Raw genomic sequence first — 24,825 nt, 5'->3', positions numbered from 1 at the left:
ACTAAAAGTAGTACAATAACTGGTAATGGCAGAAGTAAAGAGGATACAAAATGCACATTGGCAATACCAAGAAATATGTTTCTGAAAAAGAGGAATATTATAACATCTAATTTAAATTTAGGTGTAAAAAATTATTTCATGAAAAGTGTTTTGTCTGGAGTGTAGTCTTGTACAGAACTGAAATGTAGATGACAAACATTACAAACAAGAATAAAATGGAACTTTTTAAAAGATGCCGAAGAGAAGAAGGGATTGGTTGGCAGAATGCATCCTGAGGCATAAAGGACTAGTCAAGTTGGGAAAGAAGGGGAGCAGTGGGAATAAAAATTGTAGCAGTACACCAATGCTTGATTACAGTAAGCAGATTCAAGTGGATGTACAATGGAGTAGTTATGCAGAGACAAACAGCCTTTTACAGGATAGACTAACATGGAGAGCTCCATCAAATCAGTCTAAGGATTGAAGATCATAAAAAAAGTATCACACATTGTGTCATATTTTTTCAGTATACAGCTGGCATTAATGATCATGCCTTTTTACTATAAATTTCTGCTTATAGTGAAAAGCAAATTTTGTAATTATACCGTTTTCTCCCTCCAATTACTTGTCAAGCTTTTATCTCTGCAGCTCAAAAGCCTCCAAAGTTCCAGAATATAGGCTGTAATGGAGAATCACCACCACCACCACATAAAGGTAAGGCCACAGTGAGCTCAGTATGACACAACCCCACTGGGCCAGGCTCAGTGAGCGGTTGCAATGAAAGAATCAAAGGCACCTGCTCTCCGATCTTTCTCAGACGATTTTACAAAATCTATTTGGTAAAAAAGCTTGATTTCTATGTTACTTTTGTACATCAACTTCAAGGTGAAATGCCCATCATTTGCATCACTTAATTGATGGTCATTGTTATCATGATATTTTGAAAACTTTGGAATGGAAAATAGGGGAGGCTATAATTTAGTGTTTGGTGCATACTAAACCATATGTTGCTGCAAATGAAACTTGGGTAAGATATCGAATTTTTCTTTAGACTTTGGAGGAGGCCATTATCTGTCTCTGATCTTGAGAAAATTGATTTTATGTAGCAAATTCACTCCTCGTCGAACAAGTGCGAGAATGAAATATTCAGAACATTCTTCATATCTCCTACACTGTTTGAGATGTCTAAATGAGATTTTGGCCAGAGATAGCACCAAATAGGAGTGTCTTTTGCCACATGGTTAACATTCAGAACTTTATCTATGGTGATTTACCAGAAACTGAAGTTTTTATTTTATTTTTTCAAACCCGTACTGTAATTTTTGAAAGTCGTCAATAGCTAGTGAATATGAAAAATATGAAATTTCTTCTTTTATGTTATTGTAAATTGACACAGTGAGATTTTCTGTAAGCTACTGCTCTCTCTGGTCACCAACTGTTTGTTTAACAAGACATTCTATTTCAGGATTCTGTCTCAAAAGCTACTGCAAAGTGATTCAAATTATACCGTGTTTTGGCAAAAGAATCAAACTTAAACCTGTCAACCAGAAAAATGTAGCTGTTGCTCATAACTGATGATGATTCTTCAAATAAGAAAGGGTTAACATTTCAGACAAAACTAGAACACCAATCCTGTTGCAGTTTCAGTGAAATCGTGTAACACATCATATTTTTAACAGTGAAAAAGCTGCAACTGAAATTTACCAAAGGATATTTTTCCTTTCTTTATCTGAGAAAAAAGTGTACCATCTTTTCTTTCCTACACTCATTCAGAGTGAAGTGGTGAACATCTTCACCTTATATCTTTTCAAGTGTTAAACATAAATTATCTATACTTATAAGCTGTTTTAACCTTAATGAATTGTATCAAAAGGTTCATAAAGTACCGACTATCTTTCCAGAATGAGAGCACTTGCCTGCGAAAGGCAAAAGTCCTGAGTTCGAGTCTCGGTCGGGCACACAGTTCTAATCTGCCAGGAAGTTTCATACCGATTATCTTGTTTTTTGTAACCTTATTAACCACAGATAAACAGGCATCAAATACATCGAACAAAATGTCCCCACACTCTGTGACCAAAATGGTACTGAAACAGAGGATGACAGACTAAAGACCGAAATACTAAATGTCTTTTTCCAAAGCTGCTTCACAGAGGAAGACTGCACTGTAGTTCCTTCCCTAGATTGTCGCACAGATGACAGAATGGTAGATATAGAAATAGATGACAGAGGGGTAAAAAAAACAATTAAAGCTCAAAACAGGAAAGGCCGCTGGACCTGATGGGATACCAATTTGATTTTACACAGAGTACGCGAAGGAACTGTTCCCATTCTCGCGGCGGTGTAATGCAGGTCTCCTAGAAGAGCGTAGCGTTCCAAAGGATTGGAAAAGGGCACAGGTCACCCCCATTTTCAAGAAGGGATGTCGAACAGGTGTGCAGAACTATAGACCTATATCTCTAACATTGATCAGTTGTAGAATTTTGGACCACGTATTATGTTCGAGTAAAAGTACTTTACTGGAGACTAGAAATCTACTCTGTAGGAATCAGCATGGGTTTCGAAAAAGACGATCGGGTGAAACTCAGCTCGCGCTATTCGTCCACAAGACTCAGAGGGCCATAGACGCGGGTTCCCAGGTAGATGCCGTGTTTCTTGACTTCCGCAAGGCGTTCGATACAGATCTCCACAGTCGTTTAGAACAAAGTAAGAGCATAAGGAATATCAGACCAATTGTCTGATTGGACTGAAGAGTTCCTAGATAACAGAACACAGCATGTCATTCTCAATGGAGAGAAGTCTTCCAAAGTAAGAGTGATTTCAGGTGTGCCACAGGGGAGTGTCGTAGGACCATTGCTATTCACAATATACATATTCACAATATACATAAATGACCTTGTGGATAACATCGGAAGTTCACTGAGGCTTTTTGCGGATGATGCTGTGGTATATCGAGAGGTTGTAACAATGGAAAATTGTTCTGAAATGCAGGAGGATCTGCAACAAATTGACGCATGGTGCAGGGAATGGCAATTGAATCTCATAGTAGACAAGTGTGATGTGCTGCGAATACAAAGAAAGAAAGATCCTTTATCATTTGGCTGCAATATAGCAGGTCAGCAACTGGAAGCAGTTAAGTCCATAAATTATCTGGGAGTAGGCATTAGGAGTGATTTAAAATGGAATGAAAATGTAAAGTTGATCGTTGGTAAAGCAGATGCCAGACTGAGATTCATTGGAAGAATCCTAAGGAAATGCAATCCCACTGCTTGAATACTGCTCACCAGTGTGGGATCCATACCAGATAAGGTTGATAGAAGAGATAGAGAAGATCCAACGGAGAGCAGCGCGCTTCATTACAGGATCATTTAGTAATTGCGAAAGTGTCACGGAGATGATAGATGAACTCCAGTGGAAGACTCTGCAGGAGAGATGCTCAGTAGCTCGGTACGGGCTTTTGTTGAAGTTTTGAGAACATAGCTTCACCGAGGGGTCAAGCAGTATATTGCTCCCTCCTACGTATATCTCACGAAGAGACCATGAGGATAAAATCAGAAGCATTAGAGCCCACACAGAGGTATACCAACAATCTTTCTTTCCACGAACAATACGAGACTGGAACAGAAGATAAAGCTGATGGAGGTACTCAAAGTACCCTCCGCCACACACCGTCAGGTGGCTTGCGGAGTATGGATGTAGATGTAGATGTAGATTTCTAATAGAACACAACTATGCATTTTTGGTGTAGACTAGAACTGACCCAGTAAACTATTTAGCAATTCTGACTGATGAATTAAGAGATGTTTGTAGTAAGAAGATTCACTCCCTCACTCTGTATAGGGATAGGAATGGAAAAATGATACACTATTTGCCATAATTTTTCATATGTCAAAGACAAATGAAGCGTGGAAAGAAAATACTTTGGGAAGTTTCACTGTGTCAGTTTACATTAACATAAGAGAAGAAATTTCATGTTTTTCATACTAGCAAATTCTCTTTTCACAAGTTGTCTATAACTTTTCAAAAATTATAGTACTGGTTAGAAAAATAAAACAAAAACTGTAGCTTCTGCTATATTGGCACAGATGTAGTTCCGTATGTTAACCATATGGCAAAACATTCTTCTCTTTGGGTGCCATCATTGGTCAAAATCTTGTTCCCATACCTCAAACAGTTAGCGATATATGACGGATGTTATGAATACTTCATTCCCGCGCTTGTGTGATCAGAGATGAATATGCTACTTAAAATCTATTTTCTCGACATTGGAGACAGATAGAGACCTCCTCCAAAGTCTAAAGCAAAATTAGGTATTTCATTCACAGCAACATATGGTATGATATGCAAGAACAAAATCATAGCGACCCCCATTTTTCATCGCAATGTTTCTGAATTTGTTACATATATAGGAAATATCACAATAACTATGAGCATTAACCAAATAATGGGCATTTCACCAAGAAGCTGATATACAAAGCTACAAATAACACATAAATCAAGTTTTTTTACCAAATAGATTCTGTAAAATCACTTGAGAAAGACTGCCTCGATTTTGTCAGTGCAGCAATTTGCAAAGCCTGGCCCGCTTTGGGTGATGACACAATGAGTGTGCCATGGCCTTCTCTTTAGGTGGAGGCTGTGGAAACACCTGACAGGCATTTCTCAATCCACCCATGCATGCATGGGGCTTTCTCCTTATCTGATATGAGAACTCTTGAGAGGTACTCGCCCCTACCACACAGCATTTGAAATATTTGGTTGTAGTGGTACATACAGGATGAACAACCTGATAAACTATTTGGTCACACCCATAAGGCCCAGTTCCATGATGGATCAAGAAGATATATTTTCTTATTTTACACTTTATTAAATTAATGTAAAAGGTCCATGAAAAGTAACATCAGACAGAAAAATTAATCTTAAGTAACATCAGACAGCATTATACACTGCTCTAAAAAGTGCAATGAATGGTAAATGTGTACAAGTCTAATATTACACTATAAAACATTTCAGAAGAGTATAAACATAGAACAAGAGAGTAGTGATTGTTTTCAATCTTTTACTACTATGTAGTAATACTTAGCTGTTTATGGATTATTGTCAGTCTTTCTTTTAGAAAAGAGAGAGGGGAAAGTGAAAACTAAATGTACAAATGTACAACATCTAAATTTAGTATACACAGAAACACGATAGAAGAGAGAGAGAGAGAGAGAGAGAGAGAGAGAGAGAGAGAGAGAGAGATAGTTCCCAGAATGAGATTTTCACTCTGCAGCGGAGTGTGCGCTGATATGAAACTTCCTGGCAGATTAAAACTGTGTGCCCGATCGAGACTCGAACTCGGGGCCTTTGGCTTTCGCGGGCAAGTGCTCTACCAACTGAGCTACCGAAGCACGACTCACGCCCGGTACTCACAGCTTTACTTCTGCCAGTACCTCGTCTCCTACCTTCCAAACTTTACAGAAGCTCTCCTGCGAACCTTGCAGAACTAGCACTCCTGAAAGAAAGGATACTGCGGAGACATGGCTTAGCCACAGCCTGGGGGATGTTTCCAGAATGAGATTTTCACTCTTCTCATTCTGGAAACATCCCCCAGCCATGTCTCCGCAGTATCCTTTCTTTCAGGAGTGCTAGTTCTGCAAGGTTCGCAGGAGAGCTTCTGTAAAGTTTGGAAGGTAGGAGACGAGGTACTGGCAGAAGTAAAGCTTTGAGTACCGGGCGTGAGTCGTGCTTCGGTAGCTCAGTTGGTAGAGCACTTGCCCGCGAAAGGCAAAGGTCCCGAGTTTGAGTCTCGGTTGGGCACACAGTTTTAATCTGCCAGGAAGTTTCATATCAGCGCACACTCCGCTGCAGAGTGAAAATCTCATTCTGGAAACATCCCCCAGGTTGTGGCTAAGCCATGTCTCCGCAGTACCCTTTCTTTCAGGAGTGCTAGTTCTGCAAGGTTCGCAGGAGAGCTTCTGTAAAGTTTGGAAGGTAGGAGACGAGGTACTGGCAGAAGTAAAGCTGTGAGTACCGGGCGTGAGTCGTGCTTTGGTAGCTCAGTTGGTAGAGCACTTGCCCGCGAAAGGCAAAGGTCCCGAGTTCCAGTCTCGGTCGGGCACACAGTTTTAATCTGCCAGGAAGTTTCAGAGAGATAGCTGACAATTTGAAGTGCTGCACATGGCCTCCATAAGTCACTGACGTAAATAAAAATATAACAATAAAAAATAAAAAAGAATAATAACTGGTTGTGGATATATCTCCATTTGACACCACGTCAAGCTTTTGTAAATATGATTATTGTCATTTGTTTAAGGTTTTTATCATCAGTAAACTATCTATGTTTGTTTGTTTAAATAAGATACAGTCTGACTATATGAGTTATTACAATATATTCAGTTACAAATTTTGTTACAGATTTATCCAGAAACACAAAACTGTCAGAATCTACCAATGTGTATGCTCAACACAAATTCTGTTCTTTAGCAGAGAAAAAAATTCAGGTACACACTGTAACTGTGTATGTCACCACAATAGAAGCTTTTCCCTGTTTTTTCCTTCCTTATTTTTATGAAGCAAAGCAAATTACCATAACTGATCACATTCAATTTCTCAAACCTTATTGTTTCTGAAAAAGGCTCAAGGAATGCTGCAACATTTAATTTCAACGTACTCTTTTATTTTCAAAGCACCTTGGTTATGTAAAAGTAGAATGGGGTCAAAATTAACAGCAGCAGTTTGCTATTCCAGTTCCCACTTTCACCAGACTTATTTAATATCAGTTTCATTAAACTACACCACTAAAATTGAAAAAAAATGTCTTCAACTTAAACAACAGAGATACAGATTAAAAGATTAAATACTGTATTGGATGTACTTGGTAAAATATAAATAATTTAAGCAGTAAAAATAACTCAGCAAACAGCTAAGGTACTGAATCACCTGCTCTGAAGCTGTTGAGAACTTTGAAGCAGGATTTGTCTGAAACCTAATAACATTATCAGTCTTGTTGATATGCCTCTCAACAACTCAGTGCCTCCATTGAGTTGGTATCTTTACTCCATAAATTATTTATACACCAAAAGCTTATTCAGACTAATTAAGGTAATTTGCTGCTATCACTTCTAAGCCACTGTATTTTTTGATTAGTGGATGTAAAAAGTAGTCGCAAAGATTATAGTTAGGAAAATTTTTCTCTTACAGCTTCCTTCATTTCATCCAGGAAATGTACTAGTTGAATTTTTGTTCCGTCATTCTCAGGCAAGCGACCAGCACACTCAAGACAAGCAGCAAATGAGTGAACATTTGGCGCCACCTGATCTTCTTGCAACATGTGCATGATTTCCTTCACTTTTTTTAGATTGCCCTGTTAGGAAAAATGCATAATTTTTAATTTCTTGAGTACATAAATGATAGTAAACCATATCTCATTAAGTATAGGAGTGTACACACATTTTGTTTTTGTTTTTTAGGATTGTCTACTTACAATATGCTGAAACAGAAACAGTTTGAGCAATTACCCACACACACACACACACACACACACACACACACACACACACTTTCTCAAATTGCTTACCTAGACTACTGTTATAAACTTTAATAATTCACTTCTTGCTAGTTTCCTAAATTTGTGGTTCATTTTATGTGGTATCTTAAATAAATCCAATATTGCCCAAAATTATCCCAATGTACCAACCAATGACAAACCATACATAACCAAAGGATGATTAACAACACTTTTCATTGCGTTTGAAAATTCTGACAGGTTTTTATTCCGACACGAGCATCACCACATTTCCTGTAAGAATGAATTGTCATTTGCTTAATGTGATATGCAACACTGCACCATGGTAACTGCTTCACTATTTCAGCTAATGGGATCCTCTCTCCCAACATCAGTGTTTCAGGATAATAAAATTGGCAAGTGATCTTTATAGCGCATTGCGATTTTCTCACATCATTATTATTCTGAGGACACTTACATAGTGGCAGACAGTAGTTTTATATTTGATAAAACCGTTTCACTGGCAAGAAATTGAGTAGAATTGATGAACAAAACAAGCAACTTCAGGGATATGAAATGTTGTAGTCATGACTTAATCAATACAAATAAAAATGTAAATCTTCATTTGTTCAAAATCGTGTATCTTTGAAACTTCTTGAGCAACTGCTTCGAAATTCTGATGCAGCATTTCAGGCACATTTGTAGATGCCTGTTTCTTATATTTATTAAATACCTGAGACGTTTTGAGATTTTTTTTGTAAGAAAATCTCCCTGTTATTAAATTTATAAAAAATATATATTACATATATTTAAAAAATACACATATAAAAAAAGATGTGTATTCCAATGCAACATCCTGCAAAAATTTCGAAGTATTCATTCAATAACTTTCAGAGATTTGTGATTAGGAACATTCACAGTTTCTATATAAGTACAAATGCAGATGTTCATTTCTTCACGGACTGCTTTGAAATTTTGACACAAGGTTGAATTCTAATATGGGCATGTTTTTAGTTACCAATTCTTTAATATATGATGTACATTATTGTTGTGACGCGCCAATCATTCAAAGTGCCGCCGTGCAATTACGTGTGTCCTCTACATGCGGCGCTGTCTGCCAGCCATGCAGCAGCCGCGCCACCTAAGCGGCCAGCTAACCAGCGGCCGCTAGACTTGGACTCAGTGCTCATTCGAATGTTACCGTGTTCACATGTCTTGCTTTGTCAACTTGCTCAGTGACTTATATGTGTTGTGTCGTTTTGAAATACATGTGTTCAACTTGACGTTACAACAATTGGTGATGAGGTAGTGGATTTTTCCTTTTCATCGTTGACCCACAGGTTTCCATGGCTACTATCGAGCAACTATTGCACGGCCTCATTGAACAGCAAACACTTCTCACAAATGCGATTCGTGATTTCGTCGCAGCATCAAATGCGTGGCGTTTGTCATCGTTGTCTATACCTCCTTTTCCTGCTTAAGACGAGATGGTGGAAGACTGGTCTGATTACGAAAAACGTCTTCGACAGCACTTCTTGGTATTTCATGTCACGGATGAACAAACATGTAAGTCTCTGTTCCTCTCATGGATTTCACCTCAAAGGTATCAGTTGTTGTCGCAATTGGCTCCTTTGAAAGATCCTGCGCTTTTGTCCTTTGCTGAAATGTGCTCACTTCTGTCTGTCTATTTTCAAAAGCAAACGCATGTGGTAGCCTCTCGTGTTACCTTTTATCACTGTCAAAAACAACCGCATCAATCCTATCGCGCTTGGGCTGCTGAAATTCACGGAATCAGTCAAAAGTGTCAATTTGTTACTGATGTTCACAAAGAATCCTATGCCGATTCCATGGTACGGGATGCTATTATCCGGTCGGCACCCGACAAAGAAGTTCGGCAACGTGCCCTTCAGTTGGCTAATCCGACTCTAGATGAAGTCCTATCCATCGTGCAGTCTTTTGAAAATTCTCGCGCCGCTGGGGCGCAGATAGAGGCATGGGGTGACGTCGGGGAAATACAACCTCTGTGCGCTGTTGACGAAGCGTGCGGTGCGTCCCCGCCAGCCGACGTGGCCGCAGTACGCTCCCATGCGCAGCCTCGGCTTAACTGTAAACAACCCTCTAAGAAACTGCAGCAAAACCCCCGGCAACTTCCTCGATGTCCGCGGTGTTTTACGAAACATTCACAGGAGGGTTGTCCCCAACATTGGGCCGTGTGTCACAATTGCAAAAAGAAGGGTCATGTGTCTGCCGTTTGCAAATCCGACCGCATACATGATGTTCATGACTGTGATGCTGATTCTGCTTCCGTGTTGTCTGTAAATTGCACTTCTTCCCTTTCAGGGAAGTTATTCCTCATTGTCCAAATCCTTGGTCGGGATGTTCGCATGCAGGTGGATACCGGTTTTGCTGCCACTATGATTAATTCTCAGACGTATCTTCAGTTGGGTTCTCCACTCCTATCACCTGTCACTCGGCAATTATGGACGTACAATAAACAGAAGATTTCTCTCTTGGGTCAATTTAATGCTGAGGTATCTTACAAATCCGTCGTTCGCACTGTTCCCATATTTGTGGTCGACAAGAGTAATGCAGAGAATCTTTTTGGTTTCGATGCCTTTCGTGTTTTTGGGTTCTCCATAGATGACTCTGTCAAAATCGTCTTTGATGCTATTCCTTATGCTCAATTGGATTCCTTGTTGACGACATTTTCGTCCCTTTTTTCTCCTGGGTTAGGCCAAGCAAACGACTTTGAAGCTCATATCACGCTCAAACCCACTACTCGGCCTAAGTTTTTTCGGGCTCGGCCCATTCCTGTGGCCCTTCGTGATCGGGTAAAACGGGAGCTGGATCATCTCACTGCTTCCAGGGTCTTGCTTCCTGTCACTTCAAGTGAGTGTTCCTCTCCTGTCGTTGTCGTTGCTAAGCCAAATGGTGATATTCGTCTCTGTGGCGATTTCAAAGCCACTGTAAATGCTCAATGCCTCATCGACACTTACTCTATGCTCCGACCTGAAGAAATGTTTACTAAACTTGCTGGAGGCCAGTATTTTTCTAAAATTGACCTGTCGGAAGCTTATCATCAACTTCCTCTTGACACTGCTTCCCGGCAGTTTCTGGTCCTTAACATGCCTTTCGGCCTCTATTAATACCAAAGATTGCCGTTCAGGGTTGCCAGCACCCCTGCTCTCTTTCAGCGATTCTTGGAACAATTATTGCTCCCTGTCCCTGGGTGTATAAATTACATGGACGACATTGTTGTCACTGGCTCCACCACTAAAGAACATCTTCAGAACCTCCACACACTTTTTCATGTCTTACAGACTGCCAGTCTTAAGAGTAATCTTCAGAAATCACAATTTTTTCAGGCATCTATCACGTACTTGGGGTTTCAACTCTCTCGCCATGATATTCGACCACTTCAGCAAACTGTTGCCGCGATCGATGCCCTTCCTCGCCCTACATCTGTTAAAGAACTGCAGGCCTTCTTGGGGAAAATAGCATACTATCACAAGTTTTTACTGTCTGCTGCGTCGGTGGCTCAGCTGTTGCATCACCTGTTGCATAAAAACGTGTCTTTTCACTGGTCCACGTCATGCAACATGGCTTTCCAGACATTGAAGACTATTCTGAAACAGGCCCCGTGCCTGGCTACTTATCGACCTGGCCAACATCTTGTTCTTGCCATGGACGCCTCTCAATATGGGGTCGGTGCAGTCCTTGGGCACCATTTTTCTGATGGCTCTGAACAACCCATTGCTTATGCCTCCAAAACGCTCACGGATGCCCAACAAAAGTATTCTCAAATTGAAAAAGAAGCTTTGGCCATTATTTATGCTCTTCATAAGTTTAGTGTTTTTCTCTATGGATCCAAATTTCATCTTGTTATGGATCACAAACCACTTGTTTCCTTGTTTAATCCATCATCGTCACTTCCCGACAAGGCAGCACACCGCCTCCAGTGTTGGGCACTTTACTTGTCTCGTTTCAATTATGAGATTCATTTTCGGCTGACAGCTTAACATGCGAATGCTGATGCCCTGTCCCGCCTTCCCATGGGTCCTGATCTGGCATTCGATAGGGATGAACTTTTGTGTTTCCACCTGCATGTTGCCGAGCAGCGTGTTCTGGACAGATTCCCCATCACCGGGGACCGGCTGGCATCTGCTACGCGTTCTGATCCTACCCTCTCTTGGGTTTTACGCTGTATTCAGAAGGGTTGGCCAGATCATCCGTCCACTAAGACTTCTGACCCGCTGCGGAACTACTACGCTTTGCGCTACCGCCTCACAGCTAGGGATGGTGTTATCCTCCTTTCCACTGACAATGCTTCGCCGCGTGTTGTGGTACCTGCATCTTTGCGTGCTTCGGTCTTGCGCCTCCTTCACCAAGGGCACTGGGGTGTCTCTCGCACAAAATCTCTGGTGCGCCATCATGTGTACTGGCCTGGCATCGACTCTGAAATCACACACATGGTCGCTGCCTGCGGCCCTTGTGCATCACAGGCCGCCGCCCTGAAGTCATCATTGTCACCGTGGCCTTCGCCTGAGACGCCCTGGGAGCGCATTAATGCTGACTTCGCAGGACCTTTCTTAGGTAGTTATTGGCTCCTACTTATTGGCGACATTGACGCCTACTCTAACTTTCCTTTCATTGTCCATTGCACGTCACCTACCACCGCGGCAACCACAAGTGCTCTCGCCCGCATTTTTTCTTTGGAAGGCCTTCCCCCTACTCTTGTTATTGATAATTGTCCGCAATTTGCCTCTTCCGAATTTGCGAATTTTTGTGCTCATCACGGCGTTACGCATGTCACAGCCCCTCCGTTCCATCCACAATCAACGGCTGAATGGCTGGTCCGCACATTTAAGGCTCAGATGCGGAAACTCATGACTTCTGCTGCTGATGATGCTCCTCTCCCGTTTCTGGCTTCTTACCGTTTCACCCCCATGGGTGACCACAGCCCAGCTGAGCTCTTCCATGGCCGACAGCCCCGCATGCTACTTCATCTTCTGCGGCCTTCCACCTCACAGCCACGGGTGCCTTCGCTTGGCCGGTTCACCACCGACGACCTTGTATGGGTACGGGGATATGGCAGGCGGCCAAAATGGAGTCCTGGCCACATCTTACGACACCGTGGTCGACGCCTGTATGAAATCCAGACAGACACTGGTGTTGCAGTGCATTATTCGGACCAGCTTCAGCCTCGTGTGCCGGCAACGCCTGTTCCGAATGCTGCTACACCACCTTCGGCTCTACCTGATGCTCGGGATATTGGCATCTCTCATTACTCACAACGCAGCCCTCTCACCGTCATCTCGGTGCCAGTACAAGAACAGACAGCACCAGGAGATGTGCCCATGCAGGAACTGGATGACCATCACCTGTCGGAGACAATCTACTCGCCTCCTTCTCCTACGGACGCCGACACATCGCCCATGTCTCCTGTTGTATCAACTGGACTTGCCACAACAGGAAGATTGGTGCATGGGGCCCCAGCAGATTCGACCCCTACGTCTCCTGTCATCTCGACCCGTTATCATCGGGGACACTTCCGTCCGTACGGGAAGCGTCCTCCTCGAGACTTTACGGCCAGTCAAACAACGCCTATGGACGTTAGCAATCTACAGGCCACCTCCATCAAGACCAGTGCAAAAATTTCAAAGGGGGGAAAAGTGTTGTGGCTCGCCGATCATTCAAAGTGCCGCCACGCAATTACGTGTGTCCTCTACATGCGGCGCTGTCTGCCAGCCATGCAGCAGCCACCCCACCTAAGCGGCCAGCCAGCCAGCGGCCGCTAGACTTGGACTCAGTGCTCATTCGAATGTTACCGTGTTCACATGTCTTGCTTTGTCAACTTGCTCAGTGACTTATATGTGTTGTGTCGTTTTGAAATATATGTGTTCAACTTGACGTTACAACAATTATATGTATATGTATATATCTACAAATATCATGATGTTCAGGATCCATCTATATTAGGTTACTACAGCAACAGTCATAAATCCCCACATCAAATTTAAAAAAATACTGTACACTTGTTATATTTCTCTTGGACAACTGGCTTGAGTAAAAAAATGCACACAACTCAGATAAACATATGAGTAGTTATCTTGTGCCTTTCAGCACATAAACATAACTCATTAAGTATTCCTAGCATCCGAGTGGGGACCTCTCTGGTAAACAGAAGGACTGTTATGAAAGATACACACGTTCTGAATGTCTGTTATCTTCTCTGCAGTCTTCTCGCATCTTTATCAGCTTTCACTGTTTTGTCATTTTTGTCAACCCTTTCATGAATTATGCTGCCCACCACAGCTTCCACGTAACTTTCTTTTTCTTATTTTTTCTCCATTTCTTTTGATGCTCGCATGCCTCGTGCAATTTCTTTCCTGAGTTTAGTTCATGTATTTGTTTCCAGTACCCTGTCAATACTCTGGAATTTGAATGCTGATTACACCAATTATTACCTCCATCTCCTTACAAAATTATTTCTTGGAATGATGTATGTATGATTTTTCCTCCCCCACTTTATCTATAATTTTATCCATTACATTTTCTTCTGTCCTCCAATAAAATACAAGTAAGTCCTAAAAGATTGGCAGTCAGTGTCTATTTTCGCTATTGGCACATTTATCCTGCCTCAATGATTGGTACCTAAGCACTTTGTTTCTGTTTTAAGTGTCAATAAACATGTATTTGTAAATCACAAACTGTCACAATATCAAAGTCAAACAATCAACACTAATTCACACACATCAGTACTGTGGCACACCTATCAATGATATTCTCAGTCATATCTCAGGTTTTTATTAGTAATTACCTGTCAATAAAATAATGAAATGTTAATTATCTACATACTACATTAATATTTTTGTCTACTGATACTGAATAATTAGAGCTTATGTTAATCAGATTACCTACCATTCAGAAAGTGGGTGCACTCAGCGGCTGTTATGTGACTTATAAATTATAGAGTGCAGCAATCAGTCGCCCTTTTTTAGATTTTATTATGCAAATCCAGATTTCGGCTAGTTAGCCACTATCTGGTGAGTATTCAAAGAACTGTGACTGATGCCTGAACAACAGGGACTTACATGCATCCAGAATAGAAAATAGTGCATTGAGAATGTGTAGCTACTAGCTGAAATCTGGATTCGCATAATAAAACCTAAAAAGGACAACTAATTGCTGCACTCTATCATTTATAAGCTTATGTTAATGTGGGTTTGTGAGCAAGTGCCAAGTTACTTACCACTTCTTTAATTTCTGGTAATAATCTGTTAAAGCAAAGAATGCAAGCTGTACTACAGTTCAGAATACAGGTTCAACTGCATGTCCTATCTGTAAGTGGTTGGGTAATCAGCTGAAACACTGTCAGAATCTAAGGGCATACTGTTTGCAATATGACGACAGCAGTGTTCAAGCCAACTTTAGAGTCAAGGACAGCCTTTCTTTTTTAAGTCTGCCTTGGCTCCCATGACAAGAAAGCGATATTATTTCTCTGTTCTCAAAATATGTCTGTGATACCACTGTTCTCCTACCATTTCTATGGATACACAAAAAACTAAAAAATATTACAAAAGATTAAGAGTATAGCGGTCTTCAATTGGAAGTAGAGTTTAAATTGCAAGGTGCTTTAACAAGCGAGATCCTGTTAAGGGAGCAAGCCTCTATCTTCTTACAATACATTATCAAGAGACTTCCAGTTTATCATACAACCTGGAGCACAATGAAATTTGGAATCGTAGTAAACAATAGAGATGTACTCACAGGAATGTTTTTCTAAAATATAAATATTCTGTGAGGGCTTACAGTCTTTACATAATTAACAATGTTTAGCAAAGAGACGAACTGTAATATCTTTTACACTGTACTTTAAGGGGGGGGCGGGGGGACAGAACCAGAATGGTACAATATTAGAACTTGAGCCAATTAACAACTGAGAGAAGCAAAATTGACACACAAAGACCTTATATTTCTGATGACAACATAAAAGCACTACAATAAGAAAAAACTATAACATACAAAAGCAAGAAAGAAAATTATGATTTAATGCCCCATTGCTGATGAAATCACTGAGGTAGAGCACAATTTTGACTAGGGGAAGGATACTGGACTCCTCTGTTCAAAGGACCTTGTCCAACATTCACATCAGGTGATTCAGGGCAATCAAGGAAAACCTACATCAAGATGGTCAGACATGGATTTCAGCCACCATCCTATGGAATACGAGTCCAGTGTCTTATCACTGTGCCACATCACTCAGTCATACGACATATGGAGCGAAGAAACGGACAACACTAAGTCCACTGCACACATCACCAACTATGGTCTCCTGTGAAGGAACATCTGATAGTAAGGAATACACTAAACAAACTTGATAGATAAAAATGAAAGCATTAGGAAAGTAAATTCGCGAATACCAAAGCACACAAAGTAACTCAAGTCAGTAGATAGAGAGTACTAATACAGCTATGTAATAGGATAGGTCATATTCTAAGGAAATATGACTTTGAATGTATTTTTCAATCACAATCTGAGTTTGAGACTCTTTCAAGGATCTTGATTTGCGTACAGCAGGTTTCTAATGTATCCCATGCAGTTGTGACATGGCATGCATCAATCTGACCATCAGGATCACAGAGGATGGATGTAAAGAGCACAAGTGTCACACACACTTACAAGAGCTGAGCAAATCTGTGATTGCAGAACACTGTTTCGATAGCATTTATCCAATGGAATATAGCAACAATATACTGGCATGAGCTTGCAGTTGCCGGGATAGAGCTGTTATGGAAGTTAGTGACAGTAAACTAGCAAATCACCTTGTAAATAAAAATTGAGGTTTCTGCTTAAATTCTGCCTAGTCCTAGTCAAACAACAGAGGGAAATACTTAGCACTACTTGCACACCTAATGTTAATTAATATATCACTATTGATAAAGACCGGTGTTGGTTACCTTTAATTGTGTGGTGGTACTAGTTGTTTATGGTTTTTCTTTCTTTCTGTGCCATATACCAAGAGTTGAAGCTGCCATGCATAGCAACCTACCATTTCATTTGAGCCTTGACAATGAAGAGGCTTTACCAGTCATAATATTAATAGCTGCCAACAGCTTGACCCATATTCATTCCCATAAGTTATTTGAACATTTGATACACTAGGAGCAGCTCAGATTTTACATCCCTCATATTTCCCGAGAACATGGAACTCTGTTGTATTGTTTAATGATGATATAGTTCTGAATAAAATGTTCCAGAGACAAAATAGCCATCTGGTTGGTTCTCCCTGTGGGAAGATTTCATCAGGAGAAACAAATCTGGTGTTTTGTGGGTCGGAGTATGGAATGTTAAGTGGAAAGAAAATAAAGAGAAGGAAATAACAACTGGAGAACACTGGCTGAGGGAAAGAAATGGAAGGGGAACCAACCTGAAGTATTTTGCACAAAGCATAATTTAATCATCACTAACACATGGAATAAAATTCATGAAATAAGGTTGAATACATGGAAGAGACCTGGAGATTCTGGATGGTTTCAGAAAGATTAGATAAACTGTGAAATAATGCTGGAAGTAGATACAGATTCAGAAGACTGCTAATTACTGGACTGAATAAGTAATGGTGGGATAATTAATTGAATTGGGGGACAAAAATTTATGACACAGCTTGAACAACAGAAAGTATACGTGTCAAGGAATAGTTAATTTGGCAATGGGGGAGAGTGAGAGGGGTGAAACTGTGAAGGGATATTCTGCCTTGAATACAGCATGCAAATGCATATGGATGTAGGGCACAGTAGTTATGCAGACATGAAAAGAGCTGTACAGGATAGACTAGCAAGGAGAGTTGCATTTAAACCACTCTTTGGAAGGAACACCACAAAGACCATAACAACTTAGTTTAGACATTTTACTACATATAACAGTGCCTCAGAACTGTATACTAATACAGCTATGTAATAGGATAGGTCATATTCTAAGGAAATATGACTTTGAATGTATTTTTCAATCACAATCTGAGATTGAGACTCTTTCAAGGATCTTGATTTGCGTACAGCAGGTTTCTAATGTATCCCATGCAGTTGTGACATGGCATGCATCAATCTGACCATCAGGATCACAGAGGATGGATGTAAAGAGCACAAGTGTCACACACACTTACAAGAGCTGAGCAAATCTGTGATTGCAGAACACTGTTTCGATAGCATTTATCCAATGGAATATAGCAACAATATACTGGCATGAGCTTGCAGTTGCCGGGATAGAGCTGTTATGGAAGTTAGTGACAGTAAACTAGCAAATCACCTTGTAAATAAAAATTGAGGTTTCTGCTTAAATTCTGCCTAGTCCTAGTCAAACAACAGAGGGAAATACTTAGCACTACTTGCACACCTAATGTTAATTAATATATCACTATTGATAAAGACCGGTGTTGGTTACCTTTAATTGTGTGGTGGTACTAGTTGTTTATGGTTTTTCTTTCTTTCTGTGCCATATACCAAGAGAACACTAGCTGAGGGAAAGAAATGGAAGGGGAACCAACCTGAAGTATTTTGCACAAAGCATAATTTAATCATCACTAACACATGGAATAAAATTCATGAAATAAGGTTGAATACATGGAAGAGACCTGGAGATTCTGGATGGTTTCAGAAAGATTAGATAAACTGTGAAATAATGCTGGAAGTAGATACAGATTCAGAAGACTGCTAATTACTGGACTGAATAAGTAATGGTGGGATAATTAATTGAATTGGGGGACAAAAATTTATGACACAGCTTGAACAACAGAAAGTATACGTGTCAAGGAATAGTTAATTTGGCAATGGGGGAGAGTGAGAGGGGTGAAACTGTGAAGGGATATTCTGCCTTGAATACAGCATGCAAATGCATATGGATGTAGGGCACAGTAGTTATGCAGACATGAAAAGAGCTGTACAGGATAGACTAGCAAGGAGAGTTGCATTTAAACCACTCTTTGGAAGGAACACCACAAAGACCATAACAACTTAGTTTAGACATTTTACTACATATAACAGTGCCTCAGAACTGTATACTTTGCACATATAGAAATACACAAATAAAAAACTTCAAAAATTACAGGTCATTGTTATTTCTATCTGAATTAATACTATTTTTAGTGTCACGGCATACTCTAAAGAATTTACAAAGATTACAAAATAAATGATGGAGAATGAATATATACCTTCTTTGAAAATCCTTGCAGTATTATATTGTACAAGGCAACAACATTGGGATGTGTCGGTCTTTTATTTTGCTTGTTTCTTAATCTGTAGGACGATAATGCTGCCATTCCTCTGTTCAACATATTGCATCGTATCTGTTACAGGGAAAAGAAAACAAGGAGTACAAGTATATGACAAAAATAAGCATACTTCATACTATTAATTCCCAGTATAGTTTGTATTGATTTAAATTGTTGCACTTACAACCAATAGAATAGTGTGCACTGTTAGGTGCTGAGTGACCTGTTTTGTGCAGGAGGGGAAGGGGTAAAACAACAGCCCTCAGAAAATTTGCATAGGCAGCCTTTCAGCTGAAGGTTCAACATACATTCTGAAACATGAGCAACAGACAGAACTACCAAAATAACGACACTACCTTTCATGCCATGTGGTGTATTTCCAATTGCGACAGCTTGTCTTCCATCAAGCTTTTTTTTTAAGTCAGAATAATTGATGGAAAATTATCAGCCTAGCAAAAAATACAATCACTTTTGTGTGCAGCTACAGTGTCCTGATAAAAGATGACTTCTTTTAAGTTTGCAGTTCTTGCCTTTTCTCATATATTTCAATGCGGGCTAGCCTAGTATTCTTCAGTTATTATCTTACCTTTAGAAAGACAATAATACAAATAATTTTTGAAACCCAGGAAACACACTATAGTTGAGTTGGCATAAGTTGATAGCTGACAGTTACAGTAGCCCAGGTGCTGCAGCTTCGCAAGCCTGCTTCAACCAGTAACATAACATGATTTTGTAAACGCATGTATTGCAATACCATAGTGTTGTTACAGCTCTGTAAATGGCTATTGTTTTCACATGCAGCTCTTAGTGCTTTGCAGTTGAAATCTGGCAACAGTACTCCAAGCTGTCAGGGATTTCCTCAACTGTAACCATCCTTTTTGCAGATGAAACAAACTGCAACTTTTTTGGTGCAAGACCACTGCCGTCCACTAGCTGTTTTGGTTGCTGCTTCAATTCTTGCATGTATGTTGGACTTAATGTATCAATCAGTCCAAACATTGCTCAGGAAATCCTTTCCACATTTGCCTTTGGCCAGCCTTCTAAATCTAAGGCACTCATGTTGCACAAACCTTACTCATAGTTAACTCCTCGTGTCAAAATCACTGTACTCTTTCTTTGATGTGCCTAAGTCATCAGTTCTTTTCTACACCTTTAACCGGCAGTTGGTCATCATACTGTGTACTCTTGATGTATCTATCGGAGTATTAGGACATTTGTCAAGTAAATCATTTTCAAGAGAAATAAAGCCACCCATGTTTTTAGTTCATTTCCTCAAATTTCAAGCATAACCTTGTCAGTCTATAAGAGGGAACACTCTTCACATGAGGTCTAAACATGCCTAGAGAGGATTAAGATTTTGTTGTTGTTCTATCAACAGGAATCAGCAAATCAAAATAATCATTGGTAATAATGGTGTGTAGATAGGAATTGAATAAAGAAGTCTTCTCAACACTTGTTGCTAGTGGATAAGCTAAATAACATAAACACTGGCAATGACTTTTCAAGTTTATATCATCAGTCAATTTTATTCACACAGCTGTCTGATCTGAAACCAATAATTTCAGCTATTTCATAACTCAGTGTTCCATCTAACAATACAAAAAGGCAGCAGCAAACAATTAAATTTCCGCTTAGAGGATAGCATTGCCAACCCACAGATCTATTTAGTGGTATATTTCTGACACTTATACTGCCAAATGACTTGAAGAACTGCATTTCTGCATCTCACAGTTTACAATCACAGTCACACAATTTGTAAAATTATGACATGCCTGGATTTCCCTTCTTTGTTCTTCTAATGGAGTTAAAAAAAAAAAGAATTTAACTCAAATTAATTAAATGGAAACAACCTGCTAAGGGAACATAGGAAGGGCATAAGTGTTGAAGGGACATCTGAAATTAAAAAATTATATAAATATGTATGTCTCGTAAATTAAATATACTTACACAAGTCTCAAGGTAACAATGCATGTTTTGAAAGAAGCTTTCCTCTCTTCCTGCTATTTCCAGTTCAGACAGTTTCACCTTGGCCAATTTTTCTTTCATAGAATGTTTAAGATTTGACTTAAGAAATCGTCTATCACTGTATTTCTCCCTAAAAATAATTTGCACAAAATTAGAATATGAACATGAGAGTAATGAAAAATATTTCATCACAAATTTGAACTCAATACCTTTGGTCTGGCAAAGTGAATGGTATACTTAAGTTTTCATTTCCCACAACAGGACTTTCCTCCTCCAGCACATTATTTGAGCTTAAACTGAGATCATGAAATTCAGAACCACCATCTTCACTGTATTTATCATGAAGTTGCACATCAGATGCTGCTTCTAACCTTTGAAACAACTCATTTTCATCAAGTAATGTGTTTTCTTTATTAACTAAAACATTTAAGTCATCTAATACTTGTGAGTGGCATGCTCCTGCACTCGGTTCTACATCTATACCGCACAGTGGGTCTAATTCAGAGAGTGAGTATATGTTGGCACCACTTTCTTTGTCAGTTATTGGATCCACAGCAGAATAGGACACCTCTGTAGTAACCAGCAGATTCTTTGCAGTCCTGCCTTGTGAAAACTGTGTATTTTGCTTTCTCAAACTGTGCAATTGTGATAAATCAATGTTAGGATTTTCAACTAAGAGAGACAAGTCCTTAGCCTTCAGTTTACTTATTGACGCTTTCCGCTGAGTAGAAGAATTCTCGGTAACTGAAAAACACAGAAAGACAAACATAAATGCAAACCAGTTACACCAAATAAGCTGAACAACACAAGATGTGTTTATATAAGGATCCAAAATGCAGTGTTGTCCATTATTTAACATATTTTGTTTTCAGAATGAGATTTTCACTCTGCAGCAGAGTGTGCACTGATATGAAACTTCCTGGCAGATTAAAACTGTGTGCCTGACCGAGACTCGAACTCGGGACCTTTGCCTTTCGCGGGCAAGTGCTCTACCATCTGAGCTACCAAAGCACGACTCACGCCCGGTACTCACAGCTTTACTTCTGCCAGTATCTCGTCTCCTACCTTCCAAACTTTACAGAAGCTCTCCTACGAACCTTGCAGAACTAGCAGCCCTGAAAGAAAGGATACTGCGGAGACATGGCTTAGCCACAGCCTGGGGGATGTTTCCAGAAGCCATGGCTAAGCCACGTCTCCGCAGTATCCTTTCTTTCAGGAGTGCTAGTTCTGCAAGGTTCGCAGGAGAGCTCCTGTAAAGTTTGGAAGGTAGGAGAAGAGATACTGGCAGAAGTAAAGCTGTGAGTACCGGGCGTGAGTCGTGCTTCAGTAGCTCAGATGGTAGAGCACTTGCCCGCGAAAGGCAAAGGTCCCGAGTTCGAGTCTCGGTCGGGCACACAGTTTTAATCTGCCAGGAAGTTTCATATTTTGTTTTGTATGTAACACAGATTGCGGACAACCAAATTAATGAATGAGAAAAGAGTGGAGACAAAGGACAGAAAAGTTGAATGGGAAAGTCAATTACAGACAATCATAGTTACATATATCAAAGAATAAACCAGCAACTGCTGAGTTCAAGTATGAGAACCATACTCAACACCATAATCAAAAGCTAATACATCATACTAATGGGCAAACTAAATACGTGTAAACACTGAAAAAATGAACATAGGCGACAAGAATTAACTGCTTATGTACGGCAAATACACAAAATAATGTAACTCCTTGTGAACAGAATATACAACAGACAAATTGAATACATGATGCACACAAGTACAAAAACATAAAGGCAGTATTTTTAGTCTTTTCCTGCAGTTGATTTTACGTGCTTCTCACACAAATGCAATCATTCTGATAGATGACAATGGTTCAGGTGTTCAGTTGGGTTGATTTTCCATTCTGAAGACTCATTTAGCTATCTTCCTTGAGTACTGTAAACAATGGTGTATGTTTATTGACTGGACTCCAATGAAAAACATACATTCTAACTGAGTATTCCACACATTTGCAGCACTAGGTCTCATATCTTGTAATGTAGACCCTTACAGCAAACCACATAGCTTTCTCAACACTATGATTACCAACTGCTTGTTTGAAGTATACTACAGAAAAAATAAACAGACCAACTTTCTCAACGACGGCTTCCACAAGGATCTGCAATCACACTATTTTATTTAATCTTTATAAGATAAGCATTTCCAAGTTGCTATGTTGCAAGTTTCAGAATGCAAACAATCTTACAAATTTCATCCCAGAATAGAAAGATCAAGAAGTTTGAAAGTGAACTAATGAAGGGTGTAAGCAAACAGAATGAGTATTTCAACAAATGGTGACTACTGTCACTTTGCTTTGTTTTAATTATTCATAAGCACATTTATTTGATGCAGATAGTTACGGAAGGTTTAACATCTCATCAACAAGAGGTAATTAGAAATGGAGCATACACTAATTTTGGAAACAGATGGAGAAGGAGATTGGTATGAGGAATCGATATGGTGACCACTCTGAGTGACTTATGTAAACAACGAAAAGCCTAAATATCGATGGTTAGATAGTGATCTGAACGCCAGTCACACCACAAGCAAATTTAGTGCTTCAACAATTGTGTGACCTCATTTGACACTTACAGTGCAGGGCACAAGAAATTAATTTGGGGTGGCTGACATACAACAGTGATGGCACAACAACATGGTCACTTGGTGGAGCTTTTCCAGAAACCAATCTAGATGGATCACATAATCACACCTATGACAAGTCAAGCCCTATCCCAAAGTGTGTGTCTATATATGGTCTGTGAACAGTTAAGTCTGCTGTACACAATTTCAGCTATCAAGAATAGTGAATATAGCAAATGCAATACAACAATAAATCTGTGGTTTGTGTGTGCTGAATCCTTCATAAGAAGTGGTTATGAAACACATAGCCCACATGACATGAGAAATCCAGATAAACTAGCATGGAAAGACAGTGCCTGGAGGTAGACAATTTTCTAGAGCAACGCTAATGTGCCACTATGTGCTGTATCCCCTGGTGACAGGTCACCAATTATTCATTCATGTACTGTGTGTTGCTGAAGCTCTGGCAAGCTAAAGATACTTCCTCTGGTGCTCAAATGAAAACAATCCACAGCAACAGACACTCACCAGGTTGTTTACGACCAAACCTCTAGCAGCCACAATGGTACCATGTGGCACCAGCCACAGACATAAGCAATGCCACAAACAGTGCTGCCACTGAGGCACTACCTCACTTCTGCGGGTCACGTGTCTCCATCGGGTGACTAATTAGGTTTCTCCACAGCCACTTCACATTCCAGGCTTTACGCTGACCATGCAACAGAGTATGCTCTACACTAGCTAAACATAGTGGTCCATCAATTGGAGTTTCTTTGCCATGCACACTACACTCCATGCTCTATGCCAGCCACACCTAACGGTCCATCAATTAGTGTCTACTGAAAAACACATCACTGCCACTTCCAAATACCAGACCACTACGGAATGCACTCTTGGCTCACCACTTTGATCATGTGAATCCCAACTTGCACTTTTCACACATGACATACTGAAAGCTTTGGGTCAGGGCAATCAGGTAGATGTAGTATTTCGATTTCCAAAAAGCATTTGACTCTGTACCACACCTACACTTATTGTCAAAAGTATGATCATATGGGGTATCAAGTGAAATTTGTGACTGAATTGATGACTTCTTGGTAGGGAGGATGCAGCACATTATCTTGGATAGAATGTCATCGTCAGATGTAGAAGAAACTTTGATGTTACCCCCAGGGAAGTGTGTTCAGAACCTTGCTGTTATTTTGCATATTAATGACCTTGCAGACAATATTGATAGAAACATCAAGCTTTTTGCAGATGATGCAGTTATCTATAATGAAGTTCCACATGGGAAAGCTGCAAAAAATATGCAGTCAAATCTTGATAACAGTTCAAAGTAGTGCAAGGATAGGCAACTTGCTTTAAATGTTCAGGAATGTAAAATCATACACTTCACAAAACGAAAAAAACATATTATCCTTAGGCTATAATATCAATGAGTCACAGTTGGAATCAGCCAACTCATACAAATACCTGGGTGTAACACTCTGGATATGAAATGGAATGATCACATAGGCACA

The 24,825-nt window shown here is 40.0% G+C and overlaps 1 protein-coding gene across 1 annotated transcript in view; it reads right to left on the bottom strand.

The window, feature by feature from the left end:
• Nucleotides 1-24,825, bottom strand: part of LOC124595695 (DNA-directed RNA polymerase, mitochondrial) — a 294,066-nt gene that overhangs the window by 238,904 nt on the left and 30,337 nt on the right. Inside the window, exons 3-6 of the mRNA XM_047134553.1 lie at nt 20,903-21,437; nt 20,676-20,823; nt 18,669-18,803; nt 7,157-7,321 (exon numbers count right to left, since the gene is read on the bottom strand). Coding sequence (XP_046990509.1) covers nt 7,157-7,321; nt 18,669-18,803; nt 20,676-20,823; nt 20,903-21,437 — 983 coding nt within the window. The remainder of the gene's footprint in view (nt 1-7,156; nt 7,322-18,668; nt 18,804-20,675; nt 20,824-20,902; nt 21,438-24,825) is intronic.

Source organism: Schistocerca americana, chromosome 2 (genome assembly GCF_021461395.2).
Source record: "Schistocerca americana isolate TAMUIC-IGC-003095 chromosome 2, iqSchAmer2.1, whole genome shotgun sequence".
In the NCBI taxonomy this organism is placed as follows: Eukaryota; Metazoa; Arthropoda; class Insecta; order Orthoptera; family Acrididae; genus Schistocerca; species Schistocerca americana.
The sequence above is the reverse complement of the archived record's forward strand: the minus strand, read 5'-3'. Positions and strand labels throughout refer to the sequence as shown.